The 24,062-nt window shown below is 47.7% G+C and overlaps 1 protein-coding gene across 1 annotated transcript in view; it reads left to right on the top strand.

The window, feature by feature from the left end:
• The window catches only part of LOC144483454 (NACHT, LRR and PYD domains-containing protein 3-like), a 56,273-nt gene extending 34,994 nt beyond the window's left edge, over positions 1-21,279 (top strand). The window contains exons 9-12 of the mRNA XM_078202146.1: positions 4,767-4,937; positions 8,942-9,112; positions 14,398-14,565; positions 20,642-21,279. Coding sequence (XP_078058272.1) covers positions 4,767-4,937; positions 8,942-9,112; positions 14,398-14,565; positions 20,642-20,729 — 598 coding nt within the window. The 3' untranslated portion in view covers positions 20,730-21,279. The remainder of the gene's footprint in view (positions 1-4,766; positions 4,938-8,941; positions 9,113-14,397; positions 14,566-20,641) is intronic.
• Positions 21,280-24,062: the final 2,783 nt, after the last annotated feature.

Raw genomic sequence — 24,062 nt, 5'->3', positions numbered from 1 at the left:
GGTTTTGTACCAGATGCTCTGCTGAATTTAAGAAGATGGCTCACCACCACCTTCTCAAGGGCAATTGGGGATGGGCTGCAAGTGTTGGCATTGCCAGTGATACCATCATCCCTTGAAAGAATTAATAAAGACAAGCGCTACCCACTGTAGAGGTGGGTAATTGTGCCTGTGTGTAACCCAAACACAGTCACGGAAGAGAGAAAAAACAGCTGCGACAGGACAAATAGTGTGACCATTGCACAGGCCAGAGGAATTCTAAAGATAGATCTGGTGGAACTATTTAATATACTCAGCGAGGGTCTCAAATGTCCAGGTGTTGTGCTGTGTTCCATACAACCTGGATCTAGAGTGGAGAAGCTTTGAACAAAGTGTGATGCAATACAATGTTGACCAGATGCTTCATGATGAGGAACCCCATGGACCACAGGCCAGGGACATGGGATATGTGTCAGGGAGGATGGAGATTCAGTAATGCAGACATGTTTTCCAAGAACCTTAACTCACACAGCCATTCAGTGTAATAAATCTTCACCATCTCCAGCACTGTTGCTGTTTCTGTGAATGTTTTATAATTTCCCTGGAGCCGTCACGGCATGAAACAAAGGTATTGGAATTGTATTGACCTGATTCAGTGCTGTATTTCCCATCTCACATTCCCAGTGAACTGTTAAAGACCCAGTAATATGGTGAAGCATTTTTTTAGTGGTGCTCCATCTCTGAATTTACTCAAAATACAGACATAACAAAGTGACCAGTAATAACAAAGTATAATCCTGTGAAACCCAAGGAAGCAACCCCACCATGACAACCACCGGCATCCCCGCACTTTCCGCTGAGCTGCAGGCAGCATCTTACCTCTCTCCTCTCCTCTGGGAATTTCGATGACCGTGGCCTTTGTCCTCGGATTTCCTGAGTCCTGGAAGGATCCGGCCAACTGCGGGTCCTCTGCACAGATGCTGGAGTTGTCTCTGTCATCATAGCTTCGTGAGGTGCTTGTGTCACAGTCGGAGCAGAAGGGGACCCACTGCCCACACCAGGGGCATCCTGAGAGGAGCTCCCAAATGCTGCAGGCAGCCGCTCCTCTATCCATTCAGGGCAAACTGAACCCTCCCTGCTCAGCTGGGGAGGTCCTGACAGTTACTCCAGGCACATTTTCCCACCCCTCCCACAGCCCGTGTTCCACAGAGCTCATGGAGGTGGTGAGAACATGCAGGTTCATGTGTATTTCCTGTGGGTGAGAGGCTGGATGTGACTCTCCATGAAGGTCACCAATCTCTCTGTGGAGGATGCTATTTGTGCTCAGACCTGAGACATGGTAACACTGCTGGCCTGGATTGACTCCTCCATCCTTTGTGTGTGGATACACACAGCCTTTGGAAACTCCACCAAATGTTAAAGTATCCTACGCTGCAGCTCCAGTATCTGCTGCATTGTTAAAGACTCCAGTCACATTTCATCTTCCTGAAGCTGACAATGACCTGTCCTCTCGAGAGTGTGAGTGAACTCAGCTATTGCTGCCTCCATCAGCTGCTCGGGATTGTGTGTGCTGCTCTGTGCTGCCAGATTGTAACCCCTTTGCTAATCGTGAGAGACATTATCTGCTCTGGCGGACGTTATAGAGTATAATGTGACAATCCATCCTCTGACCCCTCCCCATCTTCAGAGCTACACGCCTGTCTCCCGCTCACCGCAGCTGTTGATTTGTGAGAGAGTGAAGAATGTTAGAGGGTAATACACATTCCAACATGTCCTGCAGACTGTTCCTAACCCAGAGCTCCATGTGACCAATGGAAGACACACAAGCACCAGGTTTTGGACTCAGCAGCAGAGTCTCTCCTGTGCCCATCCACTCACTCACTCACTCTCTCTGGACCCACAACCCATCTCACCATCAGCGATTGCCCACCCAGCCTCCAGGTCTCCCAGCTCCAGCACTGCATCTTCCATTGGAATAAGGATGACACAATCCAGACACTGTCACTCTTGGCTCCTTCTCTGACGCTGTGTGCCCTCTTCTACAAGAACATAAATTTCCCTTGTTACTCACCCATCAAAGACACACACAAACCTGACGCTAATTTAGACTGCCCATCATGGGACCACCAGGATGGTCACTCAGTGTCGGCAGTGCAGCAGCCATCTCTGACTGACTCTTTACTCAGAGAGCGGTTGGGGTGTGGAATGGACTGCCTGCTGTCACAGTGAAGTCGGACACTTTAGGAACTTTCAAGCGGTTATTGGATAGGCAGGTGGAGCACACTAGAATGATAGGGAGTGGGATAGCTTGATCTTGGTTTTGGACAAAGCTCGGCACAACATCATGGGCCGAAGGGTCTGTACTGTGCTGTACTGTTCTATGTCCTATGTTCCATGGAACCCTTCACAGAGAGGCTGACATGTTCCTGAAGATTGATGCTGCTGTCTGGACATTGCCAGTGTCTGGGTGGAGATGGTCTTTCCACAATTTCTCTTTCATCCTTTTTCACATATCAGCCTGTAGGCTTAACGCTCACCTTGTCAGAACATATCAGATTATTCATCTTTTGCCTCATTGCAGCCACTGCTCAGACCCTTGGCAGTGTCTATCCAGACTTGCTTGGGTTGATGTGACAGGTCTCCTTCTCCAGTCCTGAGGGAACAGAACCTTCCTCCAAACCGAAATAGCCTTGAGAATTTCCAGGGAAGTGTCAGTGAATTGGGTTTAATCTGCCTTCTGCCATTTCAGCCCTTTGTTCATTAACCAGGGCTCCCTCACTGCTCCCTTCAGAGCCTTTAAAAGCGCTGCTGGCTGCCTTTAAATCTGGTGCCAGCATTGCCAGAATTGTGCTGTCCCCTGCAGCCAGTGGTTAAGCTCTGGAATGCACAGGGATTTGGGGGAAGGTGGGGGAATGCCACTTAGTGAATTGCTCATTCGGAGAGTCAGTGCAGACACGATGGGCCGAGTGGCCTCCTTCTGCTCTCTAACAATACTGTGATTCTGCCTGTGCTGCCTGAGTGGACGGATTTCCCGAACCTGTCAGACATTTACTGTGCCCGTTCTGGCTCTGTGTGGAGTTGGTTAGTTCAGTTGGTTCGGTGTCTCCAGCGTGATGTAGAATGACGCTGTTGTTGAGGGTTTGGTCCTCGTACTGGCTGTGGGGTTAATGGAGTCCCAACTCTTCCCATATCCCCACGTTTACTAAGTTGTATCCCTGAAGTGACATGTACCAAATTGTGTCTCTTTCTATTGGAGAGATTTCATTGGGGAATGTGGCTACTAACACTGTCCACACGGCAACATCACCAACTTCCAGTTGAAATATCGATAACATTTTCAACCACTGTCTCCACAGAATTCTTACGGAGCACAATGAGGCCATTTGGCCCATCGTGTCTGCACTAGCTCACCAAATTGACATTCGAAATTCGTGTCATTCTCCAGCCTTTTTGTCGTATCCATTTTCGTAGCTCATTGCCTATCTTCAAAAAATCATCTAATTCCTTTTTGACTGCCTCGATGCAGCCGACCTCCATCACACTTCCCGGCTGTGAATTCCAGACCCGAACCACTGGCAGTGTGAGAAAGGTTTCTGTCGCATCATCTTCAACCCCACCACACACTCCATTCCTGAGGCACAGTTAGAATACTCACTGTCTCCATCTCCTGGTGTCCCTGTCTAACTGCACTCAGTTACCCCCTCACTGTCTCCATCTCCTGGTGTCCCTGTCTAACTGCACTCAGTTACAATACTCACTGTCTCCATCTCCTGGTGTCTCTGTCTAACTGCACTCAGTTACAATACTCACTGTCTCCATCTCCTGGTGTCTCTGTCTAACTGCACTCAGTTACCCCCCTCACTGTCTCCATCTCCTGGTGTCTGTCTAACTGCACTCAGTTAGAATACTCACTGTCTCCATCTCCTGGTGTCCCTGTCTAACTGCACTCAGTTACCCCCTCACTGTCTCCATCTCCTGGTGTCCCTGTCTAACTGCACTCAGTTACAATACTCACTGTCTCCATCTCCTGGTGTCCCTGTCTAACTGCACTCAGTTAGAATACTCACTGTCTCCATCTCCTGGTGTCCCTGTCTAACTGCACTCAGTTAGAATACTCACTGTCTCCATCTCCTGGTGTCCTTGTCTAACTGCACTCAGTTACCCCCTCACTGTCTCCATCTCCTGGTGTCCCTGTCTAACTGCACTCAGTTACAATACTCACTGTCTCCATCTCCTGGTGTCTCTGTCTAACTGCACTCAGTTAGAATACTCACTGTCTCCATCTCCTGGTGTCCCTGTCTAACTGCACTCAGTTAGAATACTCACTGTCTCCATCTCCTGGTGTCCCTGTCTAACTGCACTCAGTTACCCCCTCACTGTCTCCATCTCCTGGTGTCCCTGTCTAACTGCACTCAGTTACAATACTCACTGTCTCCATCTCCTGGTGTCTCTGTCTAACTGCACTCAGTTAGAATACTCACTGTCTCCATCTCCTGGTGTCCCTGTCTAACTGCACTCAGTTACAATACTCACTGTCTCCATCTCCTGGTGTCTCTGTCTAACTGCACTTAGTTAGAATACTCACTGTCTCCATCTCCTGGTGTCTCTGTCTAACTGCACTCAGTTAGAATACTCACTGTCTCCATCTCCTGGTGTCTCTGTCTAACTGCACTCAGTTAGAATACTCATTGAATGTCCCGCGCTGTACATTATTATTGTTAATGATCTTATTCTTAAAAACACTGTGGATTTACCCTGATTTCTGTTATTTTTCTCTCTCTGATCTCCAGTCTCTGTATTAATGGTCTCACCGATTCTTGTGCCGAGGACCTGGCCTCTGCTCTCAGTACAAACCGCTCACTGATAGATCTGAATCTGGGTGCCAATAACCTGGGAGATTCCGGAGTGAAACTGCTGTCTGTGGCTCTGAGGAATCCGGACTGTAAAATACAGGAACTGGAGTAAGTAGCAGACTCTGTGAGATTGTGTTTATAATAACTGAATATTCAACAATATAATTTCACCACTGGTATTTGTATAAAAAACACTGCCCATTACTATTGGCGTCAGTTATGAATCAGGAAAACTGCTTTTCCTCTGACTCCTGTTGCTTCTCTCTCTGATCCCTGAGCAATGGGATGTCAGTCCCACAGATCCTTATGTTGAGGGAGTGGGGGAATAATGTTATGGTTCACCCTCTGAGGTCCAGTCATTGGCAACTGCAAACTGTATTGAATTTCTACCTTCGGGTGTGCTGACTCTCAGAATCCCCAACCTGATCCAATCACATGACTTCATATTATAAGATCCGACAGCTTTGACAAATCAACAGAAAAGGCAATGAGGGACAATTCGCCTGGGAGCAAAGGTCGCCAGTCACAAATCTGATAGGTTTGTGGTCACAGCACAGCTGAAGTAACGTATATAGTTTTGGTCACCTTATGAACGTATTTTATAAACATTTGAGAAAATGTTGGCTTGAGTCTTTCATGGCATGCCAGGCTTATCTTATGAAAAAATATAGAAATTATTCGTCCGATACTCACTGCAATTGGGACGAACCACGGCTGATCATGGTCGGCAGGGTGGTAGAGCTGTTAGCACTGCTGACTCAGAGCGCCAGAGACCCGTGTCAATTCCGGCCTTGGGTGACAGATTGTGTGGAGTTTGCATGTACTCTCCGTGTCTGCGCAGGTTTCCTTCAGTTACTCCAGTTTCCTCCCACATGCCAAAGATGTGCACGCTAGTTTGAGCGGCGATGGTAAATTGACACTTCATGTCAGGGGTATTTGCAGAGTTAATATGTAGGGTTACTGTTATAGGGCCTGGGCGGGATTGTTGTTAGTGAAGGATTGATGGGCCGAATGGCCCACAGCTTGTCTGGACTTGCAGAATCCCACTGGCTGTCCTGTCTGGAGACAATACACATCTCTTTAACCTGTGCTTAATGCTCCCTCCACTCACACTGTTTGTACCTTTAAGACTTGATTATCTGTAAATACTGCATTCCAGTCATTATTCTGTAAATTGAGTTTGTGTCTCTGTATGCACTGTTTGTGAGCATTTCTACACTCCACCTGACGAAGGGGCAGCGCTCCGAAAGCGAGTGGCATTTGCTACCAAATAAACCTGTTGGACTTTAACCTGGTGCTGTTAAACTTCTGACTGTTCCTAACCCAGAGCTCCATGTGACCAATGATGAACACACAAGCTCCAAGTTATGGACTCAGCAGCAGAGCCTCTCCTGTGCCCATCCATTCACTCACTCACTCTCTCTGGGTCCACAACCCATCTCACCATCAGCGATTGCCCACCCAGCCTCCAGGTCTCCCAGCTCCAGCACTGCATCTTCCATTGGCGTAAGGATGACACAATCCAGACACTGTCACTCTTGGCTCCTTCTCTGACGCTCTGTGCCCTCTTCGACAAGCACATAAATTTCCATTGATACTCACCCATCAAAGACACACACAAGCCTATGATGCTGCCAGACTGCCCATCATGGGACCACCAGGATGGTCACTCAGTGTCGGCAGTGCAGCAGTCATCTCTGACTGACCGGAACCCTTCACAGAGAGGCTGACATGTTCCTGAAGATTGATGCTGCTGTCTGGACATTGCCAGTGTCTGGGTGGAGATGTTCTTTCCACCATTCCTCTTTCATCCTTATTCACATATCAGCCTGTACGTTTAACGCTCACCTTGTCAGAACATATCAGGTTATTGATCCTTTTGCCTCACTGCAGCCACGTGCTGCCTGCTCTGGCCCTCGGCAGTTTCTATCCAGACTTGTTTCGGTTGATGTGACAGGTCTCCTCCTCCACTCCTGAGGGAACAGAGCCTCCCTCCAAACCGATATAGCCTTGAGAATTTCCAGGGAAGTGTCAGCGAATTGGGTTTAATCTGCCTTCTGCCATTTCAGCTCTTTGTTCATTAACCAGGGCTCCCTCACTGCTCCCTTCAGAGCCTTTAAAAGTGCTGCTGGCTGCCTTTAAATCTGGTGCCAGCATTGCCTGAATGGGGTCTTCCCCTGCAGCCAGTGGTTAAGCTCTGGAATGCACAGGGTTTTGGGGGAAGGTGGGGGGATGACACTTAGTGAGTTGCTCATTCGGAGAGTCAGTGCAGACACAATGGGCCGAATGGCCTCCTCCTGCTCTCTAACAATTCTGTGATTCTGCCTGTGCTGCCTGAGTGGACGGATTTCCCGAACCTGTCAGATATTAATGTGCCTGTTTGGGTATATGTGGAGTTCGTTAGTTCATTTGGTTTGGTGTTTAGAGTGTGATGTAGAATGATGCTAAATCTGAGGGTTTGGTCCTCTTACCGGCTGTGGGGTTCATGGAATCCCATCTCCTCCCATTGCCGCACGTTTATTAAATTGTATCCCTGAAGCTACATGTAACAAATTGTCTCTCTCTATTGGAGAGAAACACAAAGAACAAAGAAAATTACAGCACAGGAACAGGCCCTTCGGCCCTCCAAGACTGCACCCACCATGCTGCCTGACTTAACTAATACCCCCTACCCTTCCGGGGACTATATCCCTCTCTTCCCATCCTATTCATGTACTTGTCAAGACGCCCCTTAAACGTCACCACCATATCTGCTTCTACTACCTCCCCCAGCAACGAGTTCCAGGCGCCCACTACTCTGTGTAAAAAATCTGCCTCGTACATCTCCTTTAAACCTTGCCCCTCGCACCTTAAACCTGTGCCCCCCTCGCAATTGACTCTTCTGCCCTGTGAAAAAGCTTCCGACTATCCACTCTGTCCATGCCTCTCATAATCTTGTCGACCTATATCAGGTCTCCCCTCAACCTCCGTCGCTCCAGTGAGAACAAACCAAGTTTCTCCAACCTCTCCTCATAGCTGATGCCCTCCAGACCAGGCAACATCCTGGTCAATCTTTTCTGTACCCTCTCCAAAGCCTCCACATCCTTCTGGTAGTGTGGAGACCAGAATTGAACACTATATTCGAAGTGCGGCCGAACAAAGGTTCTATAAAGCTGCAACATGACTTGCCAATTTTTAAACTCAATGCCCCGGCCGATGAAGGCAAGCATGCCGTATGCTTTCTTGACTACCTTCTCCACCTGCATTGACACTTTCAGTGATCTGTGGACCTGGACACCCAGATCCCTTTGCCTATCAGTATTAACATTTTATTGAGGACTATGGCTGCTAACACTGTCCACACGGCAACATCACCACTTCCAGTTGAAATATCGATACATTTCCAACCATTATCTTCACAGAGTTCTTACGGTGCACAATGAGGCCATTTGGCCCATCGTGTCTGCACCAGCTCACCAAATTAGCATTAGGAATTTGAGTCATTCTCCAGCGTTTTTCTCGTATCCTCGCTCATTCTTTATATTCAAATAATCATCTAATTCCTTTTTGACTGCTTCGATGCAGCCGACCTCCACCACACTTCCCGGCTGTGAATTCCAGACCCGACCCACTGGCAGTGTGAGAAAGGTTTCTGTCGCATCATCTTCAACCCCACCACACACTCCATTCCTGAGCCACTGACCATCCCATGTCCCTCCCTGTGACTCAGGGTAAGGACATGGGAATCCTGTGCTCTTCCCTTTCACCATCATCCTTTTTGTCATTTAATCAGTCCGGCACTTCCACTTTGTTCTTTCCTTGTCACCCGCCCATCCCCAGCTCCCGTCACTTAAAACAATTTAATTCACTGCTATTTCCAATTTCTAATTTTAGCTCATTGAACTGAAACTAAATCTGTTTCTATCTTCACAGATATTGCCTGACCTGATGAGAGTCTCCAACATATTCATTCATATTTCAGATTTACAGCATCAATAGAATTCTGCCTCCTGTATCAACTGAAGTTGTGTTTCTTGAATGTCCCGCGCTGTACATTATTATTGTTAATGTTATTCTTAAAAACACTGTGGATTGACCCTGATTTCTGTTATTTTTCTCTCTCTGATCTCCAGTCTCTATGGTAACGCTCTCACTGATTCTTGTGCCAAGGACCTGGCCTCTGCTCTCAGTACAAACCGCTCGCTGATCGATCTGGATCTGGGTGACAATAAACTGGGAGATTCCGGAGTGAAACTGCTGTCTGTGGCTCTGAGGAATCCGGACTGTAAAATACAGAAACTGCAGTAAGTAGCAGACTGTGTGAGATTGTGTTTATAATAACTGAATATTCAACAATATAATTTCACCACTGGTATTTGTATAAAAAACACTGCCCATTACGATTGGCGTCAGTTATGAATAAGGAAAATTGCTTTTCCTCTGACTCCTGTTGCTTCTCTCTCTGATCCCTGAGCAATGGGATGTCAGTCCCACAAATCCTTATGTTGAGGGTGTGGGGGAATAATGTTACGGTCCACCCTCTGAGGTCCTCTCCTCCTCCTCAGATGTGCACAGCTCTCCCCGGACACAGCATCCATTGATTAGTGAAAGGGGGGAGAGTGAATAGATGACAGTAAATGGAGGACAGGACATGGTGGTGGAGTCTCGCTGTTAGTAACACATCTCAGTACAGTAGCGAGAGCTGAACTTAGTTCAAGATGCAGAATCAGTTTGGATAGAAATAAGATTTAACAAAGTTAAAAGATCACTTGTGGGAATCATTTATAGGCTCCTAACAACAGTCACAATCTCCGACACAGTACACAGGAAAAATAACGGGGCCTTGTAAAAACATATTGCAATAACCACGGGTGATTTTAATCTTCATATACAAAGAAGAACAAAGAACCGCACAGCACAGTAACAGGCCCTTCAGCCCACCAAGCCTGTGGCGCCTCCTAACGCTTATTCAGACCCAGAACTTACTGCCAATTTGTGGTTTCTATTCCTCTGTTTGTCTCTTGTTCATGTATCTACCAAGATGCACCTTGGACATTGGAAACATGCCTGCTTCTGCCACCTCCATTGGCAGTGCCTTCCAGGCACCCACCACCCTCTGTGTGAAAACTTATCCCACACATCTCCCCAAACTTTGCCCCTCTCACCTTAATCCTGTGCCCTCTTGTAGTTGACCATTCCACCCTGGAGAAAAGTCTCTGACTATCCACCATATTGATGCTTCTCATAATTGTGGATACCTCCATCAGGTCACCCCTCAGCCTCCCTTTTTGTAGTGAAACAATCTGTGTTTATACACCGTCTCCTCATAACCTAACCGTCCTTGACCAGGCAACATTCTGGTAAACCTTCCTTGCACCTTCTCCAAAGCATCCACATCATTCTGGTCGTGTCGCGAACGGAACTGCAAGCAATATTCAAATGTGGCCAACTGAAGTTTCATACAGCTGCAACATAACTTGACAACTTTTATACTCGATGCCCCGGTCGATGAAGACAAGCATGTTGTCTGCCTTCTTGACCACCTCATCCACCTGTGTTGCCACTTTCAGGGATCTGTAGACTTGTACACACAGATCCCTCTGTAGGTCAGTGCTCCTGTGGCTTCATCCATTTACTGTATAAATCACTCAGATTATCAAAAGTTGAAAAGAAGATTCGTTCACAGAATCTATTCAAGCAATTTCTTGGAGAAGCACGTTCCAGTGCCAATCACACAACAAGCTGTTTTAGACATGGTGATGTGCAAATGTGTGGCGTTTCCAACAAAAATAGATTCCTTTCATTTGAAAAACAGCAGCAGAAGTGTTCCAGCCGTTGCTAATTCAAGGAGTGTATTAGATTCAGTGAAGATGTGGCACCGGGTTTGGCACTGCTGCCTCACAGCGTCAGGGTCCCGGATTCATTCCAGCCTTGAGCGACTGTGTGTGGAGTTTTCACGTTCTCCCCGTGTCTGTGTGGGTTTCCTTCGGCTGTTCCTGTTTCCTCCCACAGTCCAAAAAAAATGTGTAGGTTAGGTGGATTGGCCGTGCTAAATTGCCCGTTAGTGTCCAAGATGTGTAGGTTAGGTGGATTAGTGGCGTAAATATGTGGGGTTACGGGAACCCGGGCAACTGCAGATCTATTAGTCTGACATTGATGGTATGGAAATCCTATAATAATCCATAATAAAGGAAGTGATAACAGAACACTTTGAAATTAATGGCAGGATTAGACAGGGCCAACATGGATTTATGAAAGGCTGGCACGGTGACACAGTGGTTAACATTGTTGCATCACAGCCAGGGGCCCGGGTTCAATTCCAGCCTTGGGTGACTGTGTGGAGTTTCCACATTCTCCCCGTGTCTGTGTGTGTTTCCTCTGGGTGCTCTGGTTTCCTCCCACACTCCCAAAGATATGGATGGTAGATGGAGTGGCCATGGTAAAATTGCCCTTCGTGTCCCAAGATGTGTAGTTTAGGTGGATTAGCCCGAGTAAATTAGTGAGTTTATGGGGAGCGGACCGTGGTAAGTTACTCTGTCAGTGTGTCTCGATGGGCCGAATGACGATTCCTACACTAGGGATTCTATAGTTGCATGATTCACACACAAGAGTTTATAAATAAAATTGGAGCAGGTGGGATTGGGAGGAATATACCAGCATGGACTGAGAACTGATCAATGGACAGAAACAAGGAGTTGGAATAAATGGGTTACTTTTGGGTTGACAGCCTCTAACTAGTGGAGTACGGCAGGGATCAGTGTTTGGGTCTCAGCTATTCAGAATCTACATGAATGATATGGATGTGGGGATCAAATATAATATTTCCAAATTTGCGAATAATGGAAAATGAGGTGAAAATCTGAATTGTGAGGAGGATGCAAAGATGTTTCAAGGGGATGTGGAGAGGCTCAGGGAGGCTCCACAACTGGAGTAATGTGTACAGTGTTGAGCTCTTTACTTAAAAAAGGATAGAATTGTATTGGAACCAGTTCAGAGAAAGTTCACTCGGCTGATTCCTGGGATGGAGAGGTTTATTTTACGAGGGAAATGTGAGCAGATTGGAGCAATATCTATGAAAGAGTGCAGAAGATTAAAAGGTGATCGCGTTGAGGGGATGAGACAGGGTGGTTGCTGAGAGGCTGTTTCTTCTTGTAAGAGAGACCAGAACAAGGGGACAGATTTTAAAATGTAATTGTCAGTCCCTTAAGACTGAGATGAGGAGAAATTTATTTTTTAGATGGTGGCTGGTCAGTGGAATTCTCTTCCCTGGAGACTCGTGGCGGCAGAGTCATTGAATATATTCCAGGCTGAGTTCAGAATGATTTTGGATTGAGAAGTGAATCAAGGGTTACGGGGAAAAGAGTTGAGACTATAATTAGATCAGCCGTGATGGAGTATGCTCGAGGGGCTGAATGGCCTTCTGCTGCTCCAAGGTATTTTGTTCCTATCCCAATACGTCCTTCAGACTGCTCTCTGTGACCAGTGATGGATAAACAAGCTCTATGTTTTGTCCTCACCAGACGCTCTCCTGTGCCCATTCATTAGGCCACCCACTCAACCCATCTCACCAGCAGTAATTACCCACTCTGCCCCCAGGCCTTCCTGATCCAGCACTTCATCTTCCATTGGCGTAAGGATGGCAAGACCTGGATGTCTCCACTCTTCTTCACTCATTCCCTGATGATGTTTGCTCTCTTTCCAAGCACATAAATTGTTACTCACTCATCAAACACATGCAGTAGCCCAGGGTTGTCCAACGTGTGGACCAAGGGGCGAATGTGACCCTCGAAGCCCCTCAATGCGGCCCCCGGAGCGAGTTTCCAGAATCTCAGTCACACAGTTCAGTTTGAATGGAAGAATCTGCATGGAGCTGCTCCTCCAATCACATCCCGTTTCTTTCCCATGTTTGCTGCTGATAGGTTTTTGAGCCAATCTGCAGCAAATGTGGGAGAGAAACAATTTGTGATTGATGAGGATTAAACTCTAATAATCATCTTTATTTATTACTCATTATTGTGCTCAGCAAGTTGTTTCTTTTCATATCTCAGTTCAGTTTTTAATTGAAATTTCTGCTGTGCCAAACTTTATCATTCTGAAATTTACTCATCGGCCGCTTGAGTGAGAAAAACATTGACGTGTGTTTGCCCAGTGAATATGTTGGTCAGCCCTGCTCGAGCCTATGCTGGTGTCAGCCTAACGGACATGTCTCTGACAGTCAATGCTGCTGCCTTTGCATTGTAAGAGTTTTAACAACACCAGGTTAAAGTCCAACAGGTTTATTTGGGAGCAAATACCATTAGCTTTCGGAGCGCTGCTCCTTCGTCAGATGGAGTGGAAATCTGCTCTCAAACAGGGCACAGAGACACAAAATCAAGTTACAGAATACTGATTAGAATGCGAATCCCGACAGCCAACCAGGTCTTAAAGAGACAGATAATGTGAGAGAAGGCAGCATTAAGCACAGGTTACAGAGATGTGTATTGTCTCCAGACAGGACAGCCAGTGAGATTCTGCAAGTCCTTTGCATTGCCAGTGTCTGGGTGGAGATGTTCTTTCCACAATTTCCCTCTAATCCTTATTCACATATCAGGCTGTGCTGCACTCACCGTGGCAGAACACATCAGGACATTGATCCTTTTCCACTCTGTAACCACGTGTCTGAAACCTGCTCACCTCCCAGCAATCTCCATCCAGACTGGCTTGTACCGATGGGATAATCTCCTCCCATCCTGAGGGAACAGGACCTCCCTCTAAGCCTGAGCAGCCGGGAGGAGCCCCTCCAGGGGCGGGCGGGGCGGGGGGGGGGGAGGGGTTGGGGGGAAGCTTTGCTCTGCTTTCTGACATTTCAGTCCTTCATTCAGTCAGCAGAGCTCCCTCGCTGCTCCCTCCAGAGCTGCTGTGTTTGAAAGTCCTGCTGCCTTTGGAGATGGTGCCAGCATTGCCTGAACCGGGACTGCCCCCTGCCCAGGCTGCCTCAGTGGGCACCTCCCCCTGCCTGCCAGCCGTTAATTGTCCCCCTCTGACAATATCACCGTCATAACTCTGCCTATCCTGCCCACACGGACACACCACCCATTTCCAATCCCCATGCTGGCACTTCAGAGCTTCTGGTAAAATCACAGCCATTATCTTCAACCTCACCACAAACTGCATTCCCAAACCACTGACCATCCCATGTCCCTCCCGAGCCACTCCGAGTAAGGACATGGGGATCCTGTGATTATGGTCCTGTCCCATCATCACTTTTATCATTTAATCACTCCTGTAATTCCAGTTTGTCCTTTCTTTGTTTCTTCCCCAACCACCCACCGCTGTCACTTCAAACCTGTCAATTCACTGCCCGTTCCCAGTTCCAATGGAAGCTCAAACTTTACCCCTGTTTCTCTCTTCACAAATACTTAGCTAACCTGCTGAGCATTTCCAGTTTATTTATATTTCATTTTCAGCATTGAGTATTTCCTCATTCTACAGAAATGCAGGTTGTGTTTTTGGAATGTCTGATACAATACATTATTATTGTTATTAACAGTATTATTTAAAACACTGGGGATTGAGCCTGATTCCTGTTATTCCTCTCTCTGGTCTCCAGTCTCGGACATAACGCTCTCACAGATTCTTGTGCTGAGGATCTCGCCTCCGCTCTCAGTACAAAACAGACACTCAGGATTCTGTACCTGGGATCAAACTCCTTCACAGATCAATCTGTCCCTGCTCTCCGCCGCCTCATACTGACCTGCAGGAGTCTGGAGGAGATCCGGTGAGTGTTTGTGTTAATTTTTAGGGTAACAATTAAAATATGAATGGATTTAAAATATAAATGGGCCTGAACCTTCCAAGCAGCAGCAATGGTAAGCAGATTGTCGGTATGTTTAAAAATTCTCCCAACCTGAAACTGCTGCATATTTCTCCCAGGATCTTCGGCACTGCGACCCTGGGAGCTCCATCAGAGCAGACAAGAGTCGGGGAAGAGACAGCACACACCCTATTTACAGCACAGTGACCCCGGGGAGCTCCATCACAGCAGAGTAGAGTCGAGGAAGAGAGAGCACGCACCCTGTTTACAGCACAGTGACCCCGGGGAGCTCCATCAGAGCAGACTAGAGTCGAGGAAGAGAGAGCACACACCCTATTTACAGCACAGTGACCCTGGGGAGCTCCAGCAGAGTAGAGTTGGGGAAGAGAGAGCACACACCCTATTTACAGCACAGTGACTCCGGGGAACTCCATCAGAGCAGAGTAGAGTTGGGGAACAGAGAGCACACACCCTATTTACAGCACAGTGACTCCAAGGAACTCCATCAGAGCGCAGTCCTGGAAGAGAGAGAGCACACACCCTATTTACAGCACAGTGACCCCGGGGAGCTCCATCAGAGCAGACTAGAGTCGAGGAAGAGAGAGCACACACCCTATTTGCAGCACAATGATTCCAGGGAGCTCCATCAGAGCAGAGTAGAGTCGCGGTAGAGCGAGCACACCTTATTTACAGCAGTGACCCCGGGGAGCTCCATAAGTGTTAGTTGATTGTGGGAGTGAATGGGTTGGTGTGTCGCTGGATGAGTGGTTAGTCACGGAGCTGAGGAGAGGTTCAAGGATTAGTTCTGGGTGTCGGGAGGGTGGTCGAGTTGTATTGTGTTGGGTTGGAGGGTTAATCAGCAGTTTGGATGGTGGCTGGGAGTTGATCATGTTGTTGGGTGTCTAGTTAGATTTGGTTGCGAGGTCGGGGGTTGGGATTGGTTTCTAGCTTTGGAGAGTAGTGGGTTGGGGTTGCTTCTTGAGTAATCAGTTTAAGTCAGAGATATAGTCAAGAATGTATTCAAGAGGCGGCTGCATATAGCACTTGGGGCGAACAGGATCAAAGGTTATGGGGAGAAAGCAGGATTAGGCTTTTGAGTTGGACGATCAGCCATGATTGTGATGGATGGTGGAGTCGGCTTAAAGGGCCAAATGGCCGCCTCCTGCTCCTATCTTCCATGTTTCTATGTCAGGTCAGGAGAGGGTGGGACGGATGAGGCCAAGTTGGGAGGTTTAGTCAGATTTGTTCAAGGGCTAGTGGGAGGTAGTCGGGCTGGAGGGGAGGGGGAGATGATTTACGGGAGTGATAGCCTGTCAGGGGGAGATACCAGCAGTAGCCAGGCCTGTGACACCACAGCTGGTTCTGCTGTGGGACAGGGTCGGGCAAAGAGCAAGCGAGCAGTAGTAATAGGGGACTCGCTAGTTAGAGGCACAGACAGGCGTTTCTGTGGCTGCAATCGAGACTCCAGGATGGTGTGTTGCCTCCCTGGTGCCAGGGTCAAGGACGTCTCTGAGCGATTGCAGGACATTCTTAAGGGGGAGGGTGAGCAGCCAGAGGTCGTTGTACATATTGGTACCAACGACATAGGTAGGAAAAGGGATGAGGTCCTGAAATGTGAATACAGAGAGTTAGGCAGAAGGCTAACGTGTAGGACCTCGAAGGTAGTAATTTCAGGACTACTATCGGTACCATGTGCTAGTGAGAGTAGGAATAGGAGGATTAGGCAGATGAATGCCTGGCTTGAGAGCTGGTGCAGGGGGCAGGGATATAGATTTTTGGATCATTGGGATCTTTTCTGGGGAAGGGCTGATCTGTTCAAGAGGGATGGGTGACATTTGAACTGGAGGGGGACTAACATCCTGGCGGGGAGATTTGCTCGAGCAGCTCGGGAGGGTTTTAACTAGTTTGGCAGGGGGGTGGGATCCAATGCAGGAGGGAGACAAAAGAGAAATTTGAGGACAGCACGGAAGTTAAAGAGAGCACATTAATTAGTAAAGGCAGTGTCAGTAATCCTAGTACCAGACAGATCAGACAGAAGCAAGACAGAGAGCAAGGGAAGTCCAGATTAAACTGCATTTATTCCAATGCAAGAGGCCTGACGGGCAAGGCAGATGAACTCAGGGCATTGATGGGTACACGGGACTGGGATATTAGAGCAATTACTGAAACATGGCTAAGGGAGGGACAGGACTGGCAGCTCAATGCTCCAGGGTACAGATGCTACAGGAAAGATAGAACAGGAGGTAAGAGAGGAGGGGGAGTTGCACTTTTGAATCGGGAAAGCATCACGGCCGTACTGAGAGGGGATATATCCGAGGGTTCGGCCACTGAGTCTATATGGGTAGAACTGAGAAATAAGAAGGGGGAAATCACTTTGATAGGGTTGTACTAAAGGCCCCCAAATAGTCAGCAGGAAATTGAGGAGCAAATATGTAAGGAGATTACAGATAGCTCCGAGAAAAATAGGGCGGTAATAGTCGGAGATTTTAATTTTCCCAACATTGACTGGGACAGCCATAGTATTAGAGGGTTGGATGGAGAGAAATTTGTTGAGTGTATTCAGGAGGAATTTCTCATTCAGTATGTGGATGGCCCGACTCGAGAGGGGGCAAAACTTGAACTCCTCTTGGGAAATAAGGAAGGGCAGGTGATAGAAGAGTTTGTGATGGATCACTTTGGGACCAGTAATCATAATTGTATTAGTTTTAAGATAGCTATGGAGAATGATGGGTCTGTCCCAAAAGTTAATATTCTAAACTGGGACAAGGCCAATTTTGCTGGTATCAGGCAGGAACTTTCAAACGTTAATTGGGGAGTCTGTGGGAAGGAAGAGGGACGACTGGTAAGTGGCACGCTTTCAAAAGTGTGTTAACCAGGGTTCAGGGTGATCACATTCCTCTCAGAGTGAAGGGCAAGGCTGGCAGAAGTCGGGAACTCTGGATGAGGGATATTGAGGCCCTGGCCAAGAGGAATAAATAGGTACATGACGTGCATAGGCAGCTGGGATCAAGTGAATCTCTTGAAGAGTATAGGGGGTGTAGGAGTAGAGTTAAGAGAGAAGTCAGGAGGGCAAAAAGGGGACACAAAATTGTTTTGGCAGATAAGGCAAAGGAGAATCCAAAGAGCTTCTACAAATACATAAAGGGCAAAAGAGTAACAAGGGAGAGAGTAGGGCCTCTTAAGGATCAACAAGGTCATCTATGTGCGGATCCACAAGAGATGGATGAGATCCTAATTGAATATTCCTCATCAGTATTTACTTTTGAGAAAAGCATGGATATTCGGGAACTTGGGGAAATAAATATTGATGTCTTGAGGAGTGTACATATTACAGAGAAGGAGGTGCTGGAAGTTTTAAAGTGCATCAAGGTAGATAAATCTGTGGAACCTGATGAGATATATCCCAGGACATTGTGGGAGGCTAGGGAGTAAATTTGAATCATCGATAGTCACGGGTGAGGTGCCTGAAGATTGGAGGGTGGCAAATGTTGTGCCTTTGTTTAAAAAGGGCTGCAGGGAAAAGCCTGGAAACTACAGGCCAGTGAGCCTCACATCTGTGGTGGGTAAATTGTTGGAAGGTATTTTGAGGGGCAGGATCTACAGGCATTAGAGATGCAAGGACTGATTAGGGACAGTCAGCATGGCTTTGTGAGTGGAAAATCATGTATCACAAATTTCATTGAGGTTTTTGAAGGGGTAAGCAAGAAGGTCGATGAGGGCAGTGCAGTTGATGTTGTCTACATGGGCTTTAGCAAGGCCTTTGACAAGGTACCGCGTGGCAGGTTGTTGCATAAAGTTAATTCTCACAGCATCCAGGGTGAGGTTTCTACATGGATACAAAATTGGCTTCTTGACAGAAGCCAGAGGGTGGTTGCAGAGGATTGTTTTTCAAACTGGAGGCCTGTGACCAGCGGTGTGCCTCAGGGATCAGTGCTGGGCCCGCTGTTATTTGTCATTTATATTAATGATTTGGATGAGAATATAGGGGGCATGGTTAGTAAGTTTGCAGATGACACCAAGATTGGTGGCACAGTGACAGTGAGGAAGGTTATCTCCAGTTGCAGCGGGATCTTGGTCTCCAGTCTGTATGAGAACGCTCTGACAGATTCTTGTGCTGAGGATCTCGCCTCCGCTCTCTGTACAAAACAGACACTGAGGATTCTGAACCTGGAATCAAACTCCTTCACAGATCAATCTGTCCCTGCTCTCCGCCGCCTCATACTGACCTGCAGGAGTGTGGGGGTGATCTGGTGAGTGTGTGAATTTTCAGAGTAACAATTAAAATATAAATGGATTTAAAATATAAATGGGCCTGAATCTTCCAAGCAGCAGCAATGGTAAACAGATTGTCGGTATGTTTACAAATTCTCCCAACCTGAAACTGCTGCATATTTCTCCCAGGATCTTCAGCACTGCGACCCTGGGAGCTCCATCAGAGCAGACAAGAGTCGGGGAAGAGAGAGCACACACCCTATTTACAGCACAGTGACCCCGGGGAGCTCCAGCACAGCAGAGTAGAGTCGAGGAAGAGACAGCACACACACTATTTACAGCACAGTGACCCCGGGGAGCTCCATCACAGCAGAGTAGAGTCGAGGAAGAGAGAGCACACCCCCTATTTACAGCACAGTGACCCCGGGGAGCTCCATCAGAGCAGAGTAGAGTCGAGGAAGAGACAGCACACACCCCCTATTTACAGCACAGTGACCCCGGGGAGCTCCATCAGAGCAGAGTAGAGTCGGGGAAGAGAGAGCACACACCCTATTTACAGCACAGTGACCCCGGGGAGCTCCATCACAGCAGAGTAGAGTCGTGGAAGAGAGAGCACACACCCTATTTACAGCACAGTGACCCCGGGGAGCTCCATCAGAGCAGAGTAGAGTCGGGGAAGAGAGAGCACACACCCTATTTACAGCACAGTGACCCCGGGGAGCTCCATCACAGCAGAGTAGAGTCGGGGAAGAGAGAGCACACACCCTATTTACAGCACAGTGACCCCGGGGAGCTCCATCAGAGCAGAGTAGAGTCGGGGAAGAGACAGCACACACCCTATTTACAGCACAGTGACCCCGGGGAGCTCCATCACAGCGGAGTAGAGTCGAGGAAGAGAGAGCACACACCCTATTTACAGCACAGTGACCCCGGGGAGCTCCATCACAGCAGAGTAGAGTCGTGGAAGAGAGAGCACACACCCTATTTACAGCACAGTGACCCCGGGGAGCTCCATCAGAGTAGAGTCGGGGAAGAGAGAGCACACACACTATTTACAGCACAGTGACCCCGGGGAGCTCCATCACAGTGGAGTAGAGTCGAGGAAGAGAGAGCACGCACCCTATTTACAGCACAGTGACCCCGGGGAGCTCCATAAGTGTCAGTTGATTGGGGGAGTGGCTGGATGAATAGTTAGACCAAAGGTTATGGGGAGAAAGCAGGATTAGGCCATTGAGTTGGACGATCAGCCAGTGTTGTGATGAATGGTGGGGTCGGCTCCAAGGGCAAAATGGCCTCCCTGCTCCAATCTTCCATGTTTCTGTGTCAGGTCAGGAGAGGTTGGGTCTGGATGAGGCCAAGTTCGGAGGTTTAGTCAGATTTGTTCAAGGGCTAGTGGGAGGTAGTCAGGCTGGAGGGGAGGTAGGGATGAGTTGCGGGGACTGGGTCTAGCCAGATTGTGGGAGGTGGAGTATGGGGATCAGTGGGAAGTGATTGGGGGACTCGGGTGTGCTATTCAGGTATTAGCCCAGGTGGTGAGCTGTCTAACATTACCTGAGTAACTATCCAGGTAAACTTTGTGGATCTGTCCCAAGTATCTGACTCTAACTGCAGCAGGGGAGTTCCCCAATAGTAGTTAATACCTCTGGGACAATTCCCAGGTAGATCAGTGCGTCGGGACATCCACAGGGTCCCGATGCTCATCTTCGGATGTGTGTCTGGCCTCTGGCGATCCAGAGACCAGAAGATTTGTCCCATTAACTCCAGTCTCCTGTTATTTACTCTGTTGTTCAATCTGTTTATTTCCTGTTTCATCTTTAATCTGTTTCAGGCTGGAGTGGAATCAGTTCAGTCCAAATGGAAAGATACAGCTGGAGCCGCTGCAGGGATCCAGATCGGGACTGAGAGTGACAGTGTGAACATTTCAATCTATAAACATTGCTGCTCCACCGGTTACAGTGAAATCCTGAATTGTGAATATCTTCGACAGCTCCTTCCAAACCCTTCATTCCTGCCCCTCTCCCTCCCTATTCCATCAGCCCCTCCAGCCTGGCACTGATTTCCCTGCTTACCTGGTTTCCCAGCTGGAAAACTGTTGTAGTTTTAGTCTCCACATTGAAGGAAAGATTGCTGCAAACCATTGTTTAAGCAGCAATGTGTTGTCAGTGTTCTCAGCAACAGAGTCTTCAACCTCCTTTCAAAATGGAGCAGCAGAGATCATTCTCCAGAGAGAGAACAGTGTGTGTGATTCTGACAGTACCCAGCAGGGGGCAGATTGGTCAATCTTGTCAGAGTTTCCTCTCTGTCTCTGTGAATGAATTAAAGGCTCCACCAGCCTCTCCTCAAAACCTCTTTCACTATCTGGTGATTAAAGTGACACAATGCCACCATCTGCTGGTGGCTCACAGCTACTGCAGGCGCTGCTCTCTGTGAGCCTCAGACAAGTTCAGTAAGTCCCATGTCTGTATCTGGGAACCGGTTACTGCAGCGTGAATATTGAACAATATTGAGAGGGATTGGAGTTTGCAGCAGGAACCCCGGCTGGTGAATTAACCCTTTTATCACCAGACACTGTACATGAACTCTGTTCCCTCATTCCCTATGGGAGATATTGTCTGGAGATTGTAGTTGGGGATGATCTCAGACTGTAATGTGTACATTTGGTGCAGTTATCAGACACTGATCCCATTCAGAATGGGAGTGGGTAAACTCTGCTGCACTCTGTAATTCCTGTTTCCAAGATAACACACCTGCACCTATTTCCAGACACACAGGCCCAAACTGACACCCACACACTCACAAACACAGACAATTGTACACTCTTATCCACGTACTGACACAGAGAGAAACACAGAATCTCTCTTAAATACTCTCAACATGCAGCCATAAACCCACAGAAACGCACATCACAAACCACTATCAAGCAACAAACCCATGCATTGCAGCGGTTAATGAAACCGCAGCGCTCTGTAACCAAATAACATTTAAGTTGGACAACAAGTGATAACATTTCCTCTGAAACAGACATCCCTCGAACGAAAGCAACACAGGAACACTGGTGCAGCATTGCACAGGATCAGAGCCTCGGAAATGTGATTCCCTCTTTACTTGTTCCTTATATCTCACTGAGCAGATGCAGAGCGAGAGCATAGAAAGGTAGAATTCACAATTTCACTCTGTTCCTGCACACTCACCTCAGCTTTATTTAATTGCTGAATGTATGATTTATTTTGGATTATCCCAAAGATCTCAGGATAGATGCATGATGTCAAATATTGCCATTATTTATCAAACTGTTTATTTTACCATGACAGATATTACCTGGTGTTTGTCGGATTGTTGCTTTTCATCCATCTACAGTTGCAGATGCCGGTGCCGAAAAGTGGGTAGATATTCTACACCATTAAAAGCATCACATTGAATCGGGGAAATTCTTCAAAGACTATGAATTAATCACTTTCCAATTAGTATCATTTCTTCAGAACAAACTATTCATATCATCTATTATTTCAATTTAAACTAACTTTATTGTGTTGTCTGGTCTGTGCTAGTTTTAACTGAATACTGCTTAGTATGTGACATGATCTATGTTATTGAGTCTTGGAAGAGAAAGGGTTAGTGCTGCTGCTCTGTAATTGTAATGGATATTCCTGATTTTATAATATGTATAACTGTAGTTATTTACAATTAAATGCTTATTGGTTAATAAGTTAAATACTAATTGTGAATCATTGGAATGCTGAAACTAATACGTACACAAGCTAATAAAGAGCGGGGGACTGGTGTAAATAATTGTGTAATAATAACAGTGTAAATAGTGTAAACGCTAACAGTGAGCGTGAAACTGAAAAGACCATAAGATACAGGAGCAGAATTCAGCTATTCTGCTCATCGAGTCTCCTCCACCATTTAATCACGGCTGATAAGTTTCCAACCCCATTCTCCCGCATTTCCCCCATAACATTTGATCCCCTTACCAATCAAGAACATATCTATCTCTGTCTTAAATACACTCAATGAGAGAGTGAGTGAGCAGAAAGAGTGAGGGAGAGGGTCAGTGAAGAGCGAGTGAGGGGGAGTGAGGTTGAGGGCAGATGGTGTGAGGGGAGAGCGCGATGGGAGGTTGAATGAGGGGGAGAATAGGTGAAAAATGAGGGAGAGAATGGGGGAGGGAGAGTGACGGGAAGATAGCGCATGAGGGATAAGAGAATGAGAGGGGAGTGCGGGGGATGCAGGGGGAGGAGAAGGGTGAAGCGGAGAGATAGAGGGGACGGAGTGAGGGGGAGAGAGTGGGGGATGAAAGTGAGGAGGAGAGAGAAGAGAATGAGAGGTAGAGTGAAGGGGAGAAAGTGAGCGTAGATGGAGTGAAGGGACGGAGTGAGGGGGAGAAAGGTGAAGAATGAGGGGGAGAGTCAGAGGAGGGAGAGAACGGGGAGAGGAACTGACGGGGAGAGAGTCAGAGGAGAGAGTAAGGGGGAGAGTAAGTGAAGAGCAACTGAGGGGAGAGAGCATAAGCGGGAGAGAGGTTGATGGGACGGATAGTGAAGGGGAGTGTCTGAGGCGGGATAGTGTGACGGAAAAGACTGAGGGGGAAGAGAGTGGAAGGTCTGAGGCGGGATAGTGTGACGGAAAAGACTGAGGGGGAAGAGAGTGGAAGGTCTGAGGCGGGATAGTGTGACGGAAAAGACTGAGGGGGAAGAGAGTGGAAGGTCTGAGGCGGGACAGTGTGACGGAAAAGACTGAGGGGGGGAAAGACACTGAAGGGGAAGGGAGAGAGTGAAGACCGAGTGAGGAGGAGAGAGAGGGGAGGGCGAGTGGGGAAGTGTGAAGGGAGAGAAACTAAGGGATGGAAAGTAAATGGGAGAGTGTGAGGGCAGAGACTGAGGGGGAAGAGAGTGAAAGGGAAGGAATTGAGTGAGGGGGAGGGAGAAATTAAGTGAGGAGGAAGGGAGTGAGGAGAAGAGAGGGTGAGGGGAAGAGAATCAGTGGGAGAGGGAGTGGAAAAGAGGGGAAAGTGTGAGGGAGGCAGATTGTGCAAGGGGGAGAGATCAAAGGTTCTAGAATGTGGGTCGCGAGAGGGAGGGCAAGAGTAGGGGGAGAGAATGAGGTGGAGGAAGAGGGAGGGCGAGGGCGATTTTTCACTCACTTTCCTGCAATCCTTCCCCGTTGCTCCACCTATTTGCTTCTGTGTTGCATCTTGTAATAAAGTCGAGGAAAACCCCAACGTGATTTGTTGTTTTAATGCGGGGGGG

The sequence above is a fragment of the Mustelus asterias genome, unplaced genomic scaffold, assembly GCF_964213995.1.
Source record: "Mustelus asterias unplaced genomic scaffold, sMusAst1.hap1.1 HAP1_SCAFFOLD_69, whole genome shotgun sequence".
In the NCBI taxonomy this organism is placed as follows: domain Eukaryota; kingdom Metazoa; phylum Chordata; class Chondrichthyes; order Carcharhiniformes; family Triakidae; genus Mustelus; species Mustelus asterias.
This window is presented reverse-complemented; position numbering and strand designations above follow the sequence as displayed.